At 53.3% G+C, this 19,620-nt stretch overlaps 1 protein-coding gene across 1 annotated transcript; it reads right to left on the reverse strand.

Moving 5' to 3' along the window:
* Nucleotides 1–4,006: 4,006 nt before the first annotated feature.
* Nucleotides 4,007–19,343, reverse strand: SHE (Src homology 2 domain containing E). Its single transcript, XM_021682013.1, has 6 exons — nucleotides 18,812–19,343; nucleotides 16,079–16,205; nucleotides 8,850–9,134; nucleotides 7,709–7,865; nucleotides 7,161–7,280; nucleotides 4,007–5,775 (listed from the first exon to the last, which is right to left on the reverse strand). The coding sequence occupies exons 1-6, from the start codon at nucleotides 19,295–19,297 to the stop codon at nucleotides 5,589–5,591; spliced, it is 1,362 nt and encodes a 453-aa protein (XP_021537688.1). The 5' UTR covers nucleotides 19,298–19,343; the 3' UTR covers nucleotides 4,007–5,588.
* Nucleotides 19,344–19,620: the final 277 nt, after the last annotated feature.

Raw genomic sequence — 19,620 nt, forward strand, 5'->3', positions numbered from 1 at the left:
TGGGTGCTCGATCCCAGGACCACGAGATCACGGCCTGAGCCGAAAGCAGATGCTTAACTGACCGAGCCACCCAGGCGCCTCTCCACTGAACCACTTCTAAGTACAGTTCAGTGGTGTTAAGTATATTTACATTATTGTGTACGCAACCTCTGGAACATTTCAGCTTGCAAAACCAAAACTCGGAGCCATTAAATAACTCCCCATTTCCCCGCTCTCCCCAGGCCCCGGTGCCCACCATTCTGTTTCTGTGAATTTGACTGGGTTTCTCACAGAAGTGGAATCTTACAATATTTGTCTTCTTGGGACTGGCTCATTTCACTCAACAGAACGTCGTCAAGCTTCATCCTCGCTGTCACAGGTGTCAGAATTTCCCTCCCTTGAGGCGGATACTCCCTTCTGTGTGGTCGGCACTCTGGCTTTCTCCGTCCGTCTGTCTGTGGGCACTTGATTTGCTTCCACTTCTCGGCTATCGTGCTTTTTAAAAAACTTTATCTTTTTTTTAGATTTTATTTATTTATTTGACAGAGAGAGACACAGCGAGAGAGGGAACACAAGCAGGGGGAGTAGGAGAGGGAGAAGCAGGCTTCCCGCCAAGCAGGGAGCCCGATGCGGGGCTCGATCCCAGGGCCCTGGGATCATGACCTGAGCCGAAGGCAGACGCTTAACGACTGAGCCACCCAGGCGTCCCTCTAAAACTTTATCTTTCACTTAACTAAAACCAAGTGGCTAGTTTAACAACCTCGTCCCACTGGTTTGATTGTGTTCTTCACACGTGGGGATTCTACAGGGCTCTGTCTCGCCGGGAACGAGCAGGAGGCTGTGGTCTGCACCCCGGCATGCACTCCATGACGGACCCAGGACAAGGTCTTAGGCTCTTCCAAGTGTCCTGATCCGAAAATGAGGCTGCTGCTGGGCTCACAAGCTTAAGGAGGATTGAAGACATACTGTCCGGGAGCATCGGTTTAAGCAGCGCAGGTGGTGGTGAGGGTCTAGCCTCATTGCTCACACCTCGACCTTCCACAGGATCGGGATCTGACGACACACAAGAGCCGCTGAACCCTGAGATCTTACAAACGTGTGCGCCACCTGGACTCCGAAAACCGTTGCTCTGATTGCTGGGCGGGGCGGCGGGGCGCTGGGGGTGTCGAACAGTTCTCGACGCAAACGTCCTTTTCTGTTACACAGAGACGGGCAAACACGGCAGGCACTCGTACCACCTGGTGGCAATTTATGTAAATGTTTAATGGAAATTAAAAATTTGATCCTGACTCAGTACCACAGCCTTCTAGAAGCTTCTAGAACCTCAAATGAATGTATTTGCATTTTTCTAAATAGTAGCTTCCATTGGTGGTGCTCAGCTGTGGCTGGGTATCAGAATCACCTGGTAGAAGTTTAAAAAATTATAGATTTCAAGCTTCACGACAGACTAGAGCATCAACTCCCACGGGTGGGACGGGGCGTCTGTATGAATAACAAGGGAAAGAAAGCTGACCTTCAACGCAGGACGCAGGACGCACGCGGCTACCGAGGAAGGGCTGAGGACCAAGGCAACAGCTCTCTGCTCGAGAAGATGCCAAGGAACCGAGGGGGAAGCTTCCCAGGGCCACGTCCGACTGGGAAGAAGCCGCGTGAGACGAGCTCTGGTGGGTCCAGCGGTTCCTTGTGTGCGCAGCAGCCGCAGGAGAGCGGAAGCACCTACAAGGGGAGGGGGTGCTCACCCGAGTCGGAGCGAGCACACTGGTTTTCTCGGAACAGCGTTTATTTGCAGTTACATCTCAGCGAGCATCTTCGGGGGGTGCGTGGGGTACGCTGGCTGCAGCCAGACATCCAGAAATTTTACACAACCTCTCGGATACAATTTGCCAAAGCACTGCAGACGGGCGCTGGCATCCCATACACTCTTCAGATGGCTTCGAAAGTCAGCCGTAGGTATTAGTTAACACGTTAAAGCCCCTAACAAAATAACTGAATGGTTAGGAACGTGACAAAATGATCTCAAGGATCTGCTGCCGGCATGCTCGCTAAAACACGATGGCATGACCCGCCGCCCAGGGGCCTGCACATCAGCCTTCCGCAGGAGAGGCCAGGTCTCAAGATGGCAACTGCCGCGCATCACTGGCCCCCCCCCCCCCCCCCCCCCGCCGTGGGCTGTACCAGAAACGCCCCGGGAACCCTCCCCGCCGCGCGCCTGCGTTCCCGGGCCGTTCGCTCTGTCCCCGCCAGGTGGCAGCGATGCACCGTCTCGTCCTTCCTGCAGGGCCGGCGCTCAAGGAGGGTGAAGTGAGGCCCAGCGTCTCCAAGTACAAGTTAATGGGGCACACGAATCGGAGACCAGAATAAAGAGTGATATTCTAAAGAGACCGAAGGCCAAAACAGTACGGATTATGGAACAGGAGAGAGCCGACCTCCGTGAGAAAGCGTCACAGCGGTTTTGCCAACTACTACAAGGGTGTGAGCGGGGAGACGAAACGCCGACGTCTTCGTTTTCCCCAGACTGATGGAAAAATGAGGCATTACCTTTGACTGAAAAAAGCACATTTTAATGGAACAGAAAGGCCACCCTCGTTCGAAGAATATCTCAGATGCTCAGTTCTTCTGAATCAGGTATGAACATTCACGCACAATGGCCATTAACAGGGTAAGAGCAGTGAAATAATCCAATTAACAAATTAGGACTACTTCCCCACCTGTCCCCAAAACTTTGCCCACCTCCCCATCCGACGGCAGAGGCCAATAAATGAATAACGACTGAGCAAAGAATAAAGGTTCTTTTTATAGATGCTTGAGAAAGTAATTCTGGATAGAAAGCAGGCATATCCGTATTTTCCTTTAAAAAAAAATTTATTTATTTTAGAGAGAGCGAGCATGAATGGGGGAGGGGCAAAGGGAGAGGGAGGGAGGAACTCCAGCGGACTCCCCGCTGAGCTCGATCTCACCACCCTGAGAGCAGGACCTGAGCCGAAATTAAGAGTCTCACGCAACCGACTAAGCCACCCAGGCGCCCCGCAGTATTTTCTTTTATTACACAGAGTAACACTGCTCCACCACCTTATTCCTGCTTTTTTAAATATACAACTCCCCCGGTTGAAATCCATCCTGACAGAAACCGCTATGGTAGCAAAGTAACTAGAAATGTCCTATAGGCCTGAAATGAAGCAACTACATAAATTCATCTAGTGAGCCGGGGCAGAGCATTTTTTAAAAAGGGGGGTACAGGAGAAGGAGCACGGATGCAGGGAGCTCGAGGGCACCACACTCAAGCGAGGGGGCACACATCTGCTGGAGGACGGTTCCTCTTCAGGAGGAACCCGAAAAGATTCTGGGAGACAGAGGGAACTGAAAAGAAAGGAGACTATGGGAAAATATGTGTATTGAGACAGAATGGCAAAAAGCCCAAGCACTGGGAGCTCCGAGAGGAAAGGTGTCACAGGGGTTCAGATGAGCTGGCCCGGGAGGCCCCACAGGGAAGCCACTTGGGACGTCCCCGAGGCACCTGCCTGGCCCGTGTTCCCAGCACAGGGCGCCTGCTGCTGGTGAAGCCTCCGCCATTGTCGGCCGGCTCACAGCCTTAGGAAGGGAAGAGCGGCTCAGCCCCCTTCCAGGCTACTGCGTTCCTTCCTCCTACAGCCCCCTGCATAGTGTGAAGGAGCTGGACCATATACAAACTCCACATCTCCACTTTCAGCTGCACAAAGAACATGACATAACTGTCATGGAAAAACAGTGCAGAGAAAGCGCGATACTGAGCATATGATGGAAGCTTAGTAAAGACCTAACGCATCAGGTCCGCTTTCCAGACGCTATTTCATGACACGTTCATCACGGCTGCTGGGCATGGGCCAAAAATCATCCAGTGCGCACAGAAAAATTTTGCAAAGCTTTTTAGTGTTGATTAAGGTTAGGATAACTGCTATATTTTGTAGAATAAGTTTAAGTAAAAAATATTTCACTTCTAGAATGTTGAACTAAAAATAAGTTTAATAAATGAATTATTTGTATATGGAAGATAATAAATATTTGTTGAATGGAACTGGAACTACAGACGCTAAAAATTTGTAAAAATCTTGTACTAAAGATGTCACCCATGAACCAATGCACATTTAAAAAGCTCTATCAGTATTTAAAAAACAGACACTCTACTCATAAAATCGTTGAGATTCAATAAGAAAAGGTTCCTCTCACATTTTTTAAATCAAAGATCACACAACCCTCTGGCTACAGCCTTAACTGAATAGAGAAGCAAGTATTTACTAACCTCTAAATCATAATAGCAGAACAGTAACTAATAACTAGAAAGACAGGCTTCCCTAAAAATTAACCAAATCAACCTTTTTTGTGTCTATAACCGAAGCTACAACAGTGAACTTCTCATTGATGGATCTGGATCCGTCCTGGGCGCCGCCAGCTAACCCAGACCACAGAGGCCGCTCACCGGGGGCTCCTCACAGAACGCCATTCTCATGGGGTTTTATTTATTTTTTTCACAGTAAGTAAATTGGCAATCGAAGTTCACAACAAACCATAAAGATAACGATACTATGAATATTAATTTAATATCTGAAGCAGTAGTAGTTGGAGAAACCTCAGTCTTTTAAGACAGTTTTGTACAGCGAGAACTGGTCTGCTCTGCACGAGACAGACTGCAGGTTTGAGACCCAGTTCAGGCACTCAGCTCCGAGGGGTAGAGATAAGTATATTTAAAATTTACTCCAAAAATACAGAGCAAATCTAGTTGGGGGACACAAATTAAAAATCGTTCCCTAACAGCTGAAATGCTCAAAGGTGAAACCAAAGACATCAGAAGTTCTGAATAATTATCCAATAAGAAAACAGTTGTTGAGCTTTGCAAATTTTTCAGATTTTTAAAAAATCAGAAATGAAATCATTATTTTATTCTACAATTCAGAATTATAATGATGCCAATGCTTAATTTATATTGCCGACTCTTAAATCAGAGGCATCTTCCTTCCTGTTCATGTTTATATTAAAGATGATGAAAAAGTCCACAGAGACTGAGAAAACATAAACTTTCTTAGAAGGCTGATCGACAAAATACTCTCGTCAGAGTCGTGAATTTTCATGGACTCCAGAGCTGAACCAGGACACTTTCTCCAAGTCATCCATATCCACGTGTTTCCCCACTCTTTGTCCTCTTCCCCAAGGAGGGGTCCAGGATACACGCTCTTCTGGTCCACACGATCATTTTTTATTGCCTCACATGAAAGCCAATTGCATTTTTGTTGGTTTGTTTAGAGACCAGGTATTCCAGGTCATACCTAGTGCATTTTTGGAAAGCCTTAATATTCCTGGACTCCTGACTTACCTTTCCTGAGAGTCACCCCCAAACAGAACACCTGCTCCGGAGAGTGGAGGCAGCGGGTAAAGTATGATTTCTTATTGTAGAAAAGCAACAGGTCCGTAACCAGGTGTCGCGGAATGGATGTCAGGCCAAAGATTTTGCCTTCTAGATGGAGACTCCCACTTCCTCCTGATCACCGTGGGGCAGTCCGGCCCTGTCCCCAGTGCCGGTCGGGGGCAGACGCCTGCTCAGGAGGAGGGGCCTGGCCAGGGCTCTTGCTGGCCGGACCTTAGTGCCCCTTGTTGTGCACGGGGTAGAGTAAGGTCATGTGTTCTGCCCCCTTGAAGGGCAGCTTCTCGTTGGAGTAATAGTGTACCACCTCGGGGATGCTGTTGAAGACCGCGCTCGTCTGATTCAGCGTGTACCTGTTGTCTTTGGTCTGGGCCACTATGATGTGGACACACCCTTGACTAGTCCTGAAACAAAACGAGATTGAGGAGGACACGTGAATGAGTGAGCAGGGGTCCCTGCCCCCCAAGAGCAATGCCAGCCAGAGTCACTGGCAGGCAGGTTCCCACCCACCCCTGGAATGGCTACAAACTCGAACAGAAAGGCACTCTGGGGGCCCCTGGGGGGCTCAGTGGTTGAGCGTCTGCCTTCGGCTCAGGTCATGATCCCAGGGTCCTGGGATCGAGCCCCGAATGGGGCTCCCCGCTCTCCAGGGGGCTGTCAGAGGCTTTGAGGCCCTCGGCTCAAGGTGGGTCATCCTTGGGTTGTTTGTCCTTAAAACACACAAGTCATCAGGTGCTGGACCAAAAAGACACACACACACACACACACAAAGCCCAATCTCCCCTGTCTCCCAAATCACCAACTAGGGCTTATGCCCGAGCATGAGACCACTAGGGTGAGGTTTAAACTCACCCTCCTCGTCATGGGACAAGGACATATGTACGGTTTCCTCTTTCTTTCCTCCCCAAAGAATATATTAATAATAATAATAATAATAAAACCCTGTTTCCTCCTTCCTCCCTTCCCACCCTCAAACTGGAAAGACCGGTCCTGGCTGTGCGTAATGACAGCTGGTACCAAAGGCTCAAGAGCTGGTCCACGAGCCCCCTTTCAGGAACGCGGCACAGCTATTCCTGGTATTGTGTGTCTGGTGGCCGGCCCCACTTTCCAAGCCATGTTGCTCAAACACCCCCAGCCTCTCTTCCCTCCAGTCTGATTGTTTCAGCTGCAGGGGCTCAGCTTCCTCAGGAAGGAAGTGCTGTTAGGGCTCTGACAATGATCCTCCAACACAGTACCGCTGAACCCGCAGAGCAGCGAGAATTTCCATGACACAAAACCCGCCAGGCCCGCCTCGCGCACACGAGCGTTCTCGTACAGTCAGGCAGGGAGCAGCAGCTCAGCGTGTCCTCCTGCCCCAGAAGAAACTGCTGTCAAAGCTGCAGGTGGCATTTGGACATCAAGGGATCTGATTTATTAAAGTCCCAAACACTGGGGAATAAAAGGACCACCCAAGGGTCCCGCTGGAAATTCCCCTTTTTGTCAGGGATTATTTCTCTGCTGGGCCTCGTGGAGGGCCTACGTTAGGGCAGGCAATGGACAGCACACGCTGCGTCACTCGGGACGAGAGAGGCCCTCACCATCTCAGGAGACCTGGGGGCATCTGCCTAGTACCGACCCTGCGTTCGGATCTGAGCATTTCCCATGCTGTGGTCCGAGCAAATGCCCCCTATTTTCTGGCAATCTGTACCCTGCGAACCACCTTCAGATATGATCTTTCCTGAGCAGTCCTCTGCCCATGACTGGAAGGGCCGGCGCCGCCCGGGGAAGCCCACACGGCTCTGGTACTCACTTTAGTGCGATAGAGTACTTGCTGTTCCCCGACTCGCTGTTTCGAACCAGATAACCAGCTTCTCTGCAGGGCTGCAGTCGGCTCTCGGCCTCCGCTCGGGTGATGGCACCGTGATACCAACTGTAAAGGGGGGGGCACCCACATCAAAACACAGATCAGACGGGGCCTCACTCCAAAACGCATTCTCTTTAATGCACTTCTCTTGGAGGGTCAGTAGCCTGACCTAGACCCTGCTTCATGCTCAGGAGAGACGAGATACGGATTTGGGTAATCCAGGATCACGAAATCCATCAGTCATAGAGAGGGAGTGAATAGGGCTAGGGTCAGTCGCTACAGGAGAATGAAATGTAAAATCAGGCTCTTGGGATGCAGTGCACTTTCTATTCTGCACAAATGCAGTGGGCTTTGAAAATAGGTCTTCATTAATCAGCCCCAGCCAGATGAGAATTCAGGAACAAAAATAATCACGTGAAATGGGCGAGCCCCCCTCCCCCCACCAGCAGGCTCCCAGCCGTTGTTCGTTCCGCGGGGATGAGGACGAGACTCACGGCTGCTTCGCCAGTGGCAGGGCCGGGTCCACCTTCTCCCCCTCGCTGTGGTCTGAGACGGCCGGCTTCGGGATCTTCTGCGTCCGGCTCCTCGGCCGTTGGTGCTGCTTCACTGCGTCCTCCTTGAGGGAAGGCCGGTCAGAGCCTTCAAACTGAACTGGAAAGAAGGCTCGTCTAACACAGAGCCCACGGGCAACCCATGTGCGCTTCACACAAAAGCCTCCTTGCCCCCTTCCCGATGGCTAAAGCGCCTGCAAACACCCGGCTGCGGTCACACCTCGAGGGTCCCCGACGGCCACTGTCCAGGGAGACGCTCTCCTGTCCAATGGTTTCAGAAGGTGAGGGGGTTCTCGAGGGCACATTTACCGTGCACTTGTAAACACTTCGAGTTTTGGTGTATTTAGAATAAAAGGCGCAAGTGCGTTTTCATTCTATGAAACCAAACAAGCAGTTTTTACTATGAAATAATAAAACAACATGCACTTGGAGACGGAAGCTACTGAGCGGCAGACGCTACGGCATCTGGGCTGGACGGAACAGACGTCCAGAGCCACACGCGGCTCGGTGTCCGGAGAGCAGGTGCCGACAGAGGGCTGTGGAAAACAGGACTGAGCCAAACCAAAATGGACTCAGACGTCCGCTGTCACGTACCTCACCCTCTGCACCCGCCCTTGATGTGGCCTGCGCTGCTCATCACCAACCTGGCTTTACTGGTGGAGGGAAAACACATCCCTGGCTTTTTTAAGTCGAAGGAGAAGAAGGTCCTGCAGCCAGCCAGGCAGGAAAACTGTGTCCTGGGAGAAGCGGAAGCAGGAACACCTTTCCCACCCACTGCCCCTCCCCTTACTCTACGCACACACACTTAAGGAACCGGTTCCTGGGGGAGGGCTGCTGACACAGCCAACGAAGAGCGCCTCACAGGCCCCCAGACACCTCCGTCTGTGAGGCACTGGACCCCAGACCACCATCGGATAGGTAGGAATTTCAAACGGTTGAGGAGTAGCACTGAGTCGGGTTAGTGAAAGCTGACCCCAGTCTGATCACTGGAGTGGCTGGGAGGCACGGCAGCGACCAGACTGGGATTTCTGAGCGGTGCAACCTCAGGGCCTCGGCCTGGGCTCCATGCACACGGGGTCCTCACCCGACAGCGCCCGAGCAATCTGCTCCTTCTTCCACTCCCACGGCTGCTCGTACTCGGCCACCGGCCGCTCGTCCTCTGCGGGCAGCCGCGCCCTCCGGTCGGGGGCCCCGTCCCCAGGCTCGTAGGGCGTGTCGTACAGCTGGGGGGGCTTCCCCAGGAGGTCCCTGGAGCTGCGTCTCTTGGCCGCAGCCTCCGTCTTTGTGCTGTTCTCGCCCGGCTCACAGGGGCTGTCGAGCAGCTGAAGAGCCTTCACCAGCGGATCCTTAGAGCCTCGGCGTCGGATTTCTGAAAGACACACCAGCGACAGAACCCTGACAGAAACGTGCCACGGAAGCGCTGAACGAACCGGGGAGGCCTCCTGCCGGCCGGCCGAAGGGGCGCCGCGTGGATGCCGGCTTGCCCGCGGGCCCGGCGAGCAGCGGGCCCCCGAAGACACGTTCCACGCTTGGTGGGAAGCCACGTGGCCGCCGGCAACCTGCTCCCCGGTCTCGGGCCCCTCCTCTGCCTGGAGTGTGGTTCGCCTGCAGTTCCTACAGCTTGTGGGAAGGCTGAGACCCCTGTCCGCTCACAGGCGTCGACGGACGGCTCACTGTCTCCCCAGCACCAGCCCACACGGAGGGGAGAGATCCGGACGCCGGACAGAGTTCTGGACTCCCAGGCAGTTTCCAAACAGAGAAAGCCAGACACACTCACAAATGATCCTGCGGGCATAACGACAACAGTGAGCACCCTCGATGGTGCACCCCGCGGTCTTCACAACTGCCCTACAAGGTGGTACCATTATTTCCCTAATTTTACAGACGGGAAGGCTGAGGCACGAAGCCGAAGGAAGCCGTCCTCACCCAAACGTGGCAGAGCCTGGATGTAAGAGCAGGAAGCTGGACTCTCCAGGGCTGCACTTGGACGGACTCCAAGTGGAAGAGAAATGGAAGATGGGTTCGCTCTGATAGAGAAGGTCACTTCCAGGGGAGGAAGCTGCGTGAGTGCAGATACGGAGGGGGGACCACAGAGGGCTTGTTCCCATGAGGGGGAAGTGAGAGGTGAGTTCAAAGGACACAGGCCAGGAGGGATGATGGGGTGGGGAGGCTGGAGAGTGGGCACGCCGGGCTCCAAACGCACACATGTGAAAGGAAGGATACACAGTTCACACTGTCGGCCTGCGCTACGCCGTGCGTTCTTCAACAGGTCGTATTGATTACATGTGCGTTTCACTGGAAGTTAAGGATGCAAAACCCAACCAGCAGCCACAGCAGGAAGGAGCAGGAGCGTGGGGACGACCAGCTCGCGGTCCAGAGGCCTTGCCAGGGGGCGTGCTGTGGTTCTTCTAAATGCCCAACGGGAAGCCTTCAGTCCCCCCCGCGACACCGTCAAGAACCTTCTAAGCACCAGCACCTCAGGGCACCACTCAAGCCCGCGAGCTCTCCGTGGTCTCCTTACACAGCGCGGGCGGCTCGCACGGCCTGGGACACCGGCCACGACCAGACCACCTTCCTCCTCCAATTTCTTCTCTTCACACCACCCGGCCCCATCCCCCCTCAAAACCCATTCTTGACTGCACCCAGATGGAACTGCTGACGTTCTCTGCACTTGCTGTCACGCCCTGTGTCCTGGGGACCCCCGCCCGCGTCTCCTCCCCTCTCCGGCCCACCCCCCTGCCACGGCCCCACGGCCCGCCGCTCTGGGCCTGCCCTGCTCCCGGTGCACAGACTGTGTGGATGTGTCTGCATTTCCGGAGTGGTGGAGACTGCCGGGCAGGGACCATCATGTCTTACCTTCGGGGGATACGCAGTCGTGCTAAGGACTGACTGGGCGGCCGGTGGGGGAGGGAGGGAGGAGCCCCCCAGCCGTGCGGATGTGGGGCTCAGAGAGATGAAGGTCGTGGGTGCACACCACAGAGCTACCCACAAATAAATGCAGGCTGTTAGTCTGTGAAATTGAAAGCAACCAGCAGAGAAAAGGAGAGGGTCGAAGGCGGAGCGGGGTGGCTTCAGCTCAGGGCGGGCGGAGGGGTGTCCAGGTGAGCAGGGGAGGGTGGGAAGAGCACAGTGCCGGTAACTTAAAACGTCAGTGACACTCGGGAGGAGTTACTGACTCCTGTCACGAGGAGGGGGCAACAGATGAAACATTCAAGGGAAAGTGGGAAAATCAGGACACTAAATTCAAAGGGTGACCCCCGGTTTCAGGATTAGGTTCTTACCCTGGATGGGGCCCTGACCGCAGCCGGCTCCAACCCTGCACCCGATGCCCGGCCTCTCTATTTAGCTGGTCTGGGGCACGGGGTTCTCACGGGAAGCAAAGCCTGAGAAGCACTTGCACGCTCCCTGGTCCCCGGGGCCCCCGTCTGAGCTCCTCCAGCCCTCCACAGCCATCCTGTCTTTGCTAGCTCCGGGGCAAGGAGAGGGGTTCTCCCTGGGTCCGAACCCCCCCGCATCGAGGTGTGGGAGCTCCCGCCCCCAGGCCAGGACGGTGCCTGGGGCTGTGTGAGGCCCTGCAGGGTGCTGGGGCAGGAGGCTGCCTGTCTGTCCACGCCTCTCGACTTTCAGTCCTATGCCTCCTTTACATTATTCTAGACAAAGTTATGGGGAACGAGAAACACACTCTGCTCCTGGTTCAGTAAGATAGGGCTGGAATCTCTTAACAAGAACATCTGTGTAGCGCTAAGAAAAAGGAAAGAGAAAGCACAAAGGAATTCATAAGGGTGAACTTAGAAACTGTACGTTTCTGATCAAAACGGTTTGGACGGCCTGGCGCAGGCGGGGGTCACCTTTCCCACGGTCCTCGCCTCAACTCCGTCCCAGCCGATGGAAACCGAGAGTGGATTCCAACCTTAAGACACAGGAGTCCTGCCCACAAGGAAATAACGTGTGTGTTGGAATGATGTACATTCTTCCCACACGTGTGTTCGCGTGAGGTGAGGGCCTGCCCTCCTGGTGCTTGGGACGGGCTGTGTGCCCGCGGCGGCGCTCGGGGGAGGCCCGGGGAGCGCGGGGCCAGCAGCGCTCCTCCCCAGGATGGCCCTGGAATCGGCGGGATCTGCAGAGCATCATCACCTTTAAAACAACGTTCAATTAGGGGAAACCAGGGCTTGAGCGCGGGCCGCCGCCCCTTCGAGGGAGCAGCCTCCCCCCAGCACCTGGCTGCCCCCAGCCTGCGGCGCCATAGAAACAGAAACAACCGCGGAGCTGCAGGCCGACCTTCCTGGGGGAGAACAGCCCCTGACGTGCAGGCCTGGCTCCGGGAGGAAACGGGCCGAGGAGGAGGAAACGGCCAGAGGAAGCTACGCCCCAGCTCTGCCGATAGAGGCCATTTACCGCGCGACAACAGAACGCGGCGGCGGGCAGATAAACAGCAGCCGGCAGGCCCAGCCGGCCCCGAGCCCGCACGAGACGGAGCCCGTCCTTCACTAAGCTGGCTGGGTCGGCAATCACGGTTCCTCCACGCTCGTCTGGAATTCTCTTTGAAAACACGATTCTCTCTGGCGTGTCTAAATAAGGGCGACATGCCCGGGACACGCGTGCACTAGGCGTGTTACCCCAGCGTCTCCGTGAAGCCGCATAACGCAGTGAGGAGCGCGTGATCCCATTTTCACAGGTGAATAAACCGAGGCCGTGTGCGGTCAGGGGAGCCGCTTCCTGCCTCGACGCCCCAGAGTTCACGCAGAAGGCGAATTGTGTTTCTGCGAGCACCTTTCCCATCCACCTCACAACGCTTGCTAAACGATCAACTTGCAGACTCGCAGGCCGTTTTTCCCTCAGAATCAGGAAAGGGCTGTTTCTACTCACATCTTTTATTCCTACTCTCGCTTTTGATTTAAAATGACAAATAGGGGCGCCTGGGTGGCTCTGTCGGTTAAGCATCCGACTCCTGATTTTTGGCTCAGGTGGTGATCTTGGCTCAGGTGATCTCAGGGTCGCGAGATCGAGCCCTGTGTCGGGCTCCAAGCTCAGCAGGGAGTCTGCTTGAGATTCTCTCTCCCTCTGCCCCTCCCTTAGCTCTCTCTGAAAAATAAAATGACTTGAATATTTTCTTATCAAATAAATCTAAATATCTGAACAAAAGCAGATATAATTCAGGAGCCCTGAAATTTAAGTTTTATAAGGAAAGTATAGACACATTAGATAAATCAACAAGTCTTCTATATTTTTTTCATAGTGGATTTTTTAAATGGACACCCCAACACTGAGGTTCTCCTTTAAATTTGACTATTTGAACAAGCCAACAAAATCATTTGTAGGCAAAAATAAAACTGAAAACCACCTGAGACAGGATACGGCGAGTAAAAGCGGACGCAGAAGGACCCGATGCCTCTCCCGTCCATGCGGACACGGCGTGGAACGGGTCCAAACTCCGTGCCCTCACTGCGGGCCAGGCACTTCTAACACCCTGCACAGGGCTGCAGGGTCTAGGCAGGTGGCTGGTAAGCCTGGCGCCGACTTACAGGATGCCAGCTTTGGAAGCAGCTTTCCTACTGAGTGACGTGGTCTTGGGACCGCTGAAGACCCTTCCTGTGGAGCTCCTGATGCTAAGTTAGGGAGACTGTTTCTGCTAATGGTTTAGCTAAAATGTTCCTGCTCCTTTAGCAGAACAGAGAGGTTTACACTAATACTGCCTTGTATTCATAATCCTATCTTTTTATGAACCATCCTTTGGGTAAATCTAAGGGAGAATTTATTTATAAATTCTTAGCTTTCAAAGTTAAGAGCAAAGTTTTGGGGGGATCCAGGGAGCCTGGGTCCCACAGTGATTGGGCCATGGGAGAGTCATAAATGCCTTTTCTGTTTCTTCCTCTGCTCCTCACGCAGACGGTGACTCTTACCCTGACTTCACGGCACTCGCTGCACTTTTCAAGGACACGTTTTCTTGTTTGTTACTGTTAGGTCTGTTTGCCTCCCGGGTTGTAAGGTCGGTCCCTGAGGACACGGGTCACGGGGGTCTTGTTTCCTGGATGCCCAGAGCCCAGCACAGGGCCCGCTACATGGTAAATAAACGCCTAAGAAGCATTTGCTGGATGTTATAAAAGAACATCGCGAACAGTGTTGGATCAGGTGGGCTCCCCTCACCGTGCGGGGACCAGCGAGGCCGGCCAGGGGCTGGTGTTCGCTAGCACCTCTCCATCTCCTGAAAAATGCCGAAACTAAAGAAAAATCCCTAATGTTCTCAAGAAATAAACATTTCTCAAATGGGACATGACCACCAAGCATACAAGGAACAAACTGAACAAAAAAATGTAGAAGGTTTAGAAAAAACAAAAACAAAACAAAAAAACCCCAGCAGCAAATCTTTTATTTCCAGCTTCCGATCAACTCACTTCCTGTTATTCTGTCCAGCTGTGGGCGCATGGGGAGAACTAGAGGTGTATTCTCCGCACTGATCGAGAAGGTGCTTTTTGATATAGGTTTTAAGAGACTTTAAAATTCATGGATTTTCTTAAGACAAAATAAGCTGGCAATTTTCTAAAAGTTAGTAACTTAAAGGTTTAATAAGTTTGAATTTATTCTCCAATTGAATACATTAATCTTATATTCCTAAACAAATGTATTCACATAAACTGTAAACGGAGACTGGCACTTAATAAATGCTCCAATATTAAAACCATTATCATTACATTTATTTCATGTTGGACAATTCTGATTTTTCTTGGTAGGTCCGGTGGAAAGATGCCTTATATAAAGTGCTTTTGCATCCATCGTTTCAAATGTGTCCACCCGATCTGGAGTGGGGAGATCTTGGTTCTACTTGCTGCTGTTTCTTAAAAAGTCTATGAGCAAGTCAGAATCTCTCTGATTTTATACCGAGGGGAGAGGACTGGAGTCCATGAGCACACAGAGTCTTATGGGGATTATGTTGAGGGGGGTGGAGAAGCCTATTTTCCCTATTATCAATGTGGCCCCACAAATAAACAGCCGGGACAGTGTAGATAAATTACTTATTCCGGTTAACGAGAAAGAGAAGAATAAAAACCAAAGGACAAAAGAAAGATAAGTCAAAATTATCTTTTTTTTTAAAGAATATCTTTTTTTTTAAAGAATATCTTTTCCCTCAATTTTATGTAAAAGTAAATCTCTTCCCCTACTCCTTTCAAGCCTCTGGTATTTTTTTAAAGTTCTGACTAAGTTCATTTTCACTTCCTTTCATTCACAGATTTCATTAGAGGTCACAGTCCAGTGACCTTCAGGGTCATGGCCTGGCCAGGGTACGCCCTCCCCCGTGCGCGGCCTTATCTCTGGAAGCAGGGAAGCAGGACATGGCGCCCCTTTCCTGCGATAGCTCATTTTCATTCTGAAGCCTGTCCTGACCCTTCCAGGATGCCGAGTCCCCTGTGCTCACCTCCTCTGAGACCAGCCTGCGGGTCCTGCGCCTGAGAGTTTTTCAGTCTGTTTCCAAACAGGGGAGACAGTCTGGAACGTGTGGCCAGTGAGGCCTTCCCCAGGCATGAAACACTCAGACAAGGGTGCCATGGGTCAGCGCTCAGAAATGCATTTTTTCATTATGGATTAAAGAACATTTAAAAAAATTGGGTGAACAGACTATTTACTCCAACTTTCACAAATAAATCTAAATAACTTAGTTCATGTTATTTTGAAGTATCATTTACACGAACTTAAGAGAATTATGGATAAAAGGGAAAAGTTTGATACTAACAATGAGAGGGTGATTGCTTTGCTGAAGCTAGAACTGTTCCAACTTGAAAGGTCACAAGATCAGTTGACTTTGGTTTTAGGAGGTCTGCGTGGCGTGGCTTGGCCCACACCAGGGATTAGTCACTAATTTTCTTGCTCCAGTACCGTAGGGCTAGCTTGTTGAGAAGTCAATTTTCCACCGTAACACAGAGGATCATGTCACGTGCGCATCTTCTAACAACATGAAATCCCTTGGCAGAGATTCACAACCCCTATTACGGACGTAAGAGATTTCAAAGCAGCCAAGAAATGCATATAAACAATCTCCACCCTGAAGGTCACATTCTAAAGCAGGTCTGCAAACTCACAAGTGTTGTTTTGCACAGAATTAGGAAAACTTTAAAGACCGTGCAAATTCTAACACCGAAGGATACAAAACCAGAAAGGAAGGTTACTAGAGATTTTGACCTTACTCTTGGGCCTGATTTCTGTTTCTTCCAGTCAGCAAGGTCTGATTAGGCCACGTCATTGCTCTTCCCCACTGACCCGGGTCAGTACCTGTCCCCACCAGTGCGTGAGACTCCGCCCCCGGGCGTCCCAGTCACACACCTGTTATCATTTGCTGCGCGTCATAGGGCTCCATGTAGCCATCATTCTCTCCTGCTCTCTCTGCGTCCCTTTGACCTTTCGTCCTTTTGGCATCATAAGGGTCAGCATAGTCTTCTAAAATGATGACCTTAAAAGAACCAGAGAGGAGACCTGCCAGGGTTATCATACACCCGGATGGCCATGGTTTCAAAATGGCTACTAATGATCTGCAGACTCAAAAGAAGTCAAGATCTCCAACCACCTTTGCATGGTGTTCTCACTGGATCATGTCGTTATCCATTGTTAATCTGGTGGACAAACATCTGATTTATCTTGGTGGTCTAACTGACTGGCAACAATTCACCCAGAGTGCTGTTCACCCCCAGCATCTCTCCATGCCTGCTCTCTGCCCAAGCAGTAATGCATTTGCGGGGGGCAGTGTGGCAGGGGTGGGTGGTGGGGAGTGGAGGATGGCGGTCACTGTAGAGCAAAATGAAATGAACAGGTCTAGCACCTTCCCTGGAATGTTGGTCTTTTTAATGCCAACCTGGTGGGCAATATAGACCCAAGTCAGTTGGTCCCCCAGTGCCTACTGAGCGTCCACCAGCACTGGGGAGACACCGTGAGGGAATCAACCTAAGACCAAAGCTGCTCTGGTCCTCAAGGGATCTGCAACCCCTCCAAAGGGAACTTCATAAGAAGTCTAAGAAACAGCACTAAACAGCACTGAGGGAGTTCTAGGTTCCATAATTCACAGGCAGACAGATCCTCCCAGGCTCCAGTCAGAGTTTTGGTCGGTATTTGCGGCAGAAAGCATTGAATCTTCCAAGAATAGAAAGGTGCCCGGAAAGGTGGTGTGTGTGATCGGTTCTACTCTGCAGCTGCTGGGTGACAATGCTTGGGAGCTGAGCTTGACAGGCTCTTCTCAGCGGGGAACAGTTTTGTGGGAACTGTATGGGGACAAAAAAGCACATACTTGCCCAAGAGCAGTGTGACACGACAATAAACAGCTGGGATAGTATAAACTCAGTACTCCAGCTGAAGAGGAAGACAGGAGTAAGAACCAAAGGGCAGAGAATGTTAATCAGAATTACGGGAGGAAGCCCCAGGTCCTGCTACAGTCTGACTACGCTCTCCAAAGGGTTCCCGGAGAAGCAGAGAAGCATCAGCTGAGCCGGCAGGGAAAGTTCAGATGAACAGGGAGACATGGGCGGGCGGGGGGAGCCTGCCTGGGAGGAGACGGCCTAAGAAATGGCGGACATCCAGAAGAGAGGCCACTGCAGAGCACCCCCAGCTCCATTCTTCTCACTGCCCCCGACGTGTGCCCCCCCCAGGGGCTACCAATGAGTGCCCCCCACGTGTGCCAGGACAGAGAGGAACGAGGGGCGCAGCACTCAGCCCTTGGCTGCGAGGTGCTTAGATCTGCTTAGAAGGAGTCAGTCAGGGAGACCACGGGCTGATTCTGGGCGAGCTGGGTCCTTGCTCATCTCTCTACCTCCCCCCACCCCGGGGCCGGCACAGCACAGGGCCCCTGTCAGTATTTGTGGGAAGAACGAGTGGAGGATGAACAGAAGGGCCCAGTGCAGACACACAGGGTAGGTGCTGCGGGCTCCTGACTCCACGCAGGGAGGCAGTGTGTTTGCAGTCTGAGCAAGAGAAAGCTGAAGTTCCCACGACAGGAGGTGACAGCCTGGGCTGGGGTCTGGAAGCTCCGTCTGAGCTCTTCTCTCCCTTTTTGCACCCAGAAGAGCGAGTTTAAAAAACAAGCTGTCAGGGGCGCCTGGGTGGCTCAGTGGTTAAGCGTCTGCCTTCGGCTCAGGTCATGATCCCGGGGTCCTGGGATCGAGCCCCGCCTCGGGCTCCCTGCTCTGCGGGAAGCCTGCTTCTCCCTCTCCCACTCCCCCTGCTTGTGTTCCCTCTCTCGCTGTGTCTCTCTCTGTCAAATAAATAAAATCTTTAAAAAATAAAATAAAATAAACCAAGCGAACAAAACCCAGCTTATCTCTGTAAGGATGGAGTGGGTCTCCTCACAGGGTCACACTCCTTTTCTTAACTGCCTCGCACTGGACGGCACCCAGAAAACCTCTGGGGTGTAAGAGGCAGGAAACACCTTCTCTCCTGATCTGTGATTTCCTCAAGGGCACTTCCTTGTCCCATTCCGTACCCTCTGCAGCCCTTGGAGCCCTGGGCGGCTTCTCCTTGGGCTACTGCCCAACAGACGTTCACGGATCGGATCGGAGGGGCTGGGACAGCCGTGAGGGGGCACCTGCCCGGGCAGTGGTGCTTGAACTCCCACCCTAGCAGAGGAGGGGCTGGGTCCCACCCGGTCCCCGAGGCTCTGAAATCCATACTTTTCCTTCTGCTCAAGAAGCGTAAATGTATACACAGATCTGGCTTGGCAATCCCCCTGGATTTCAAAATTAAAATAAACCGCATTTATAAGGAGGTCAAATTTAACAAAGCAGGAATGACTCATTCAATTACTCTTCTAAACGGCTAACAAAATTAAATGCATAGTACCTTTCCAAAAAGTTCCCCATCCTTAGAATGAGGATTTTTCAAGATGAAAACAAAAACAAAAACAAAAACCAAATGTAACGCCGTGAAATGGTCCCTTAATTGTCACCAAACGTTGGAGGGACGCACACCCTCACCTTCCCTGACGCATAAAGCAGCCTGGGGCTGAGCAGGTGCACTATGCTCCCTTCTCCGTGCCGCTTGGGACAGGCGGCCCCGGGGAGGCTGCATTCTTACCGTGTCTGGAGGCTTCACCGTCTTGCCCTTGTCCAGTTCGGGGCCCAGCGAGGCAGGGGAGGAGGACGCGGAGGACGAGGACGAGTTGCTGCTCGTGCTGCTGGTGCTGGAGCTGGTCTTGCCGTTCTTCTCCTGAGTGTCCACCTTGATGAGCCTGCTGATGTAGGTGCGGCAGCCCGCGCTCCTGGCCACGCCCCGGTGCGGCTCGTCCTCGGCGGCCCGCGAGTTCTTGCGGCCCTTGCCCGCGGCGGCCTGGATCAGGCCCTGCAGGCTGTCCCGGGGCGGCCGGCTGTCCCTGGGGGCGCCGACGCCGGCCCTGCCGCTCCCCAGCTCGGCCGCCGAGTTCTTGCGGCCCTTGCCCGGGGCCGGCCCGGCGCCGCCCGCCTCCGAGTTCTTGCGCAGTCGGCCGCCGCCGCCACCGGGCCGGGCGCGCTCGGACGCCGTCTTCAGGTTCAGCGGGAACTCCTTGAACCACCGGGCCGCCATGGGGGGGGGCCGCGGGGCAGGCGGGCGAGGGGCGCGGCGCACACGCGGAGGGGCGCCAGGGGCCGCGGCCGCCTCATTCCCCGGGGCTGCTTCGCGTCCCCGGCCGGCCGGCGCGCAGCCCGGCGGGGTGGGGCCCGGGGCCGGGCTCTGCGGGGCGGCGGGCGCGGGGCGTCCCTGCTCTTCCCCCGAAGCCGGACAGCCCTGCCCACCCTCGCCGGGGAGACACGGGACGGCGCCGCGACGGACCGGGGACCGACGGCGGGCCGCCCACCCTGGGCGCGCCCCTCCCCCGGCGGCTGGCGCCTCCCGCCCAGATCCGCCGG

This window comes from Neomonachus schauinslandi, chromosome 6 (genome assembly GCF_002201575.2).
Source record: "Neomonachus schauinslandi chromosome 6, ASM220157v2, whole genome shotgun sequence".
Lineage (NCBI taxonomy): Eukaryota > Metazoa > Chordata > Mammalia > Carnivora > Phocidae > Neomonachus > Neomonachus schauinslandi.

Excerpts from the sequence above, each read along its gene's own strand:
- SHE (XM_021682013.1), bottom strand. The coding sequence starts at position 19,297 with ATGGCGGCCCGGTGGTTCAAGGAGTTCCCGCTGAACCTGAAGACGGCG. Across the intron at positions 7,281-7,708 it reads CTGCCACTGGCGAAGCAGCC|TTGGTATCACGGTGCCATCA; the intron begins GTGAGTCTCGTC and ends CCCCCTTTACAG. Across the intron at positions 5,776-7,160 it reads AAGTACTCTATCGCACTAAA|GACTAGTCAAGGGTGTGTCC; the intron begins GTGAGTACCAGA and ends GTTTTGTTTCAG.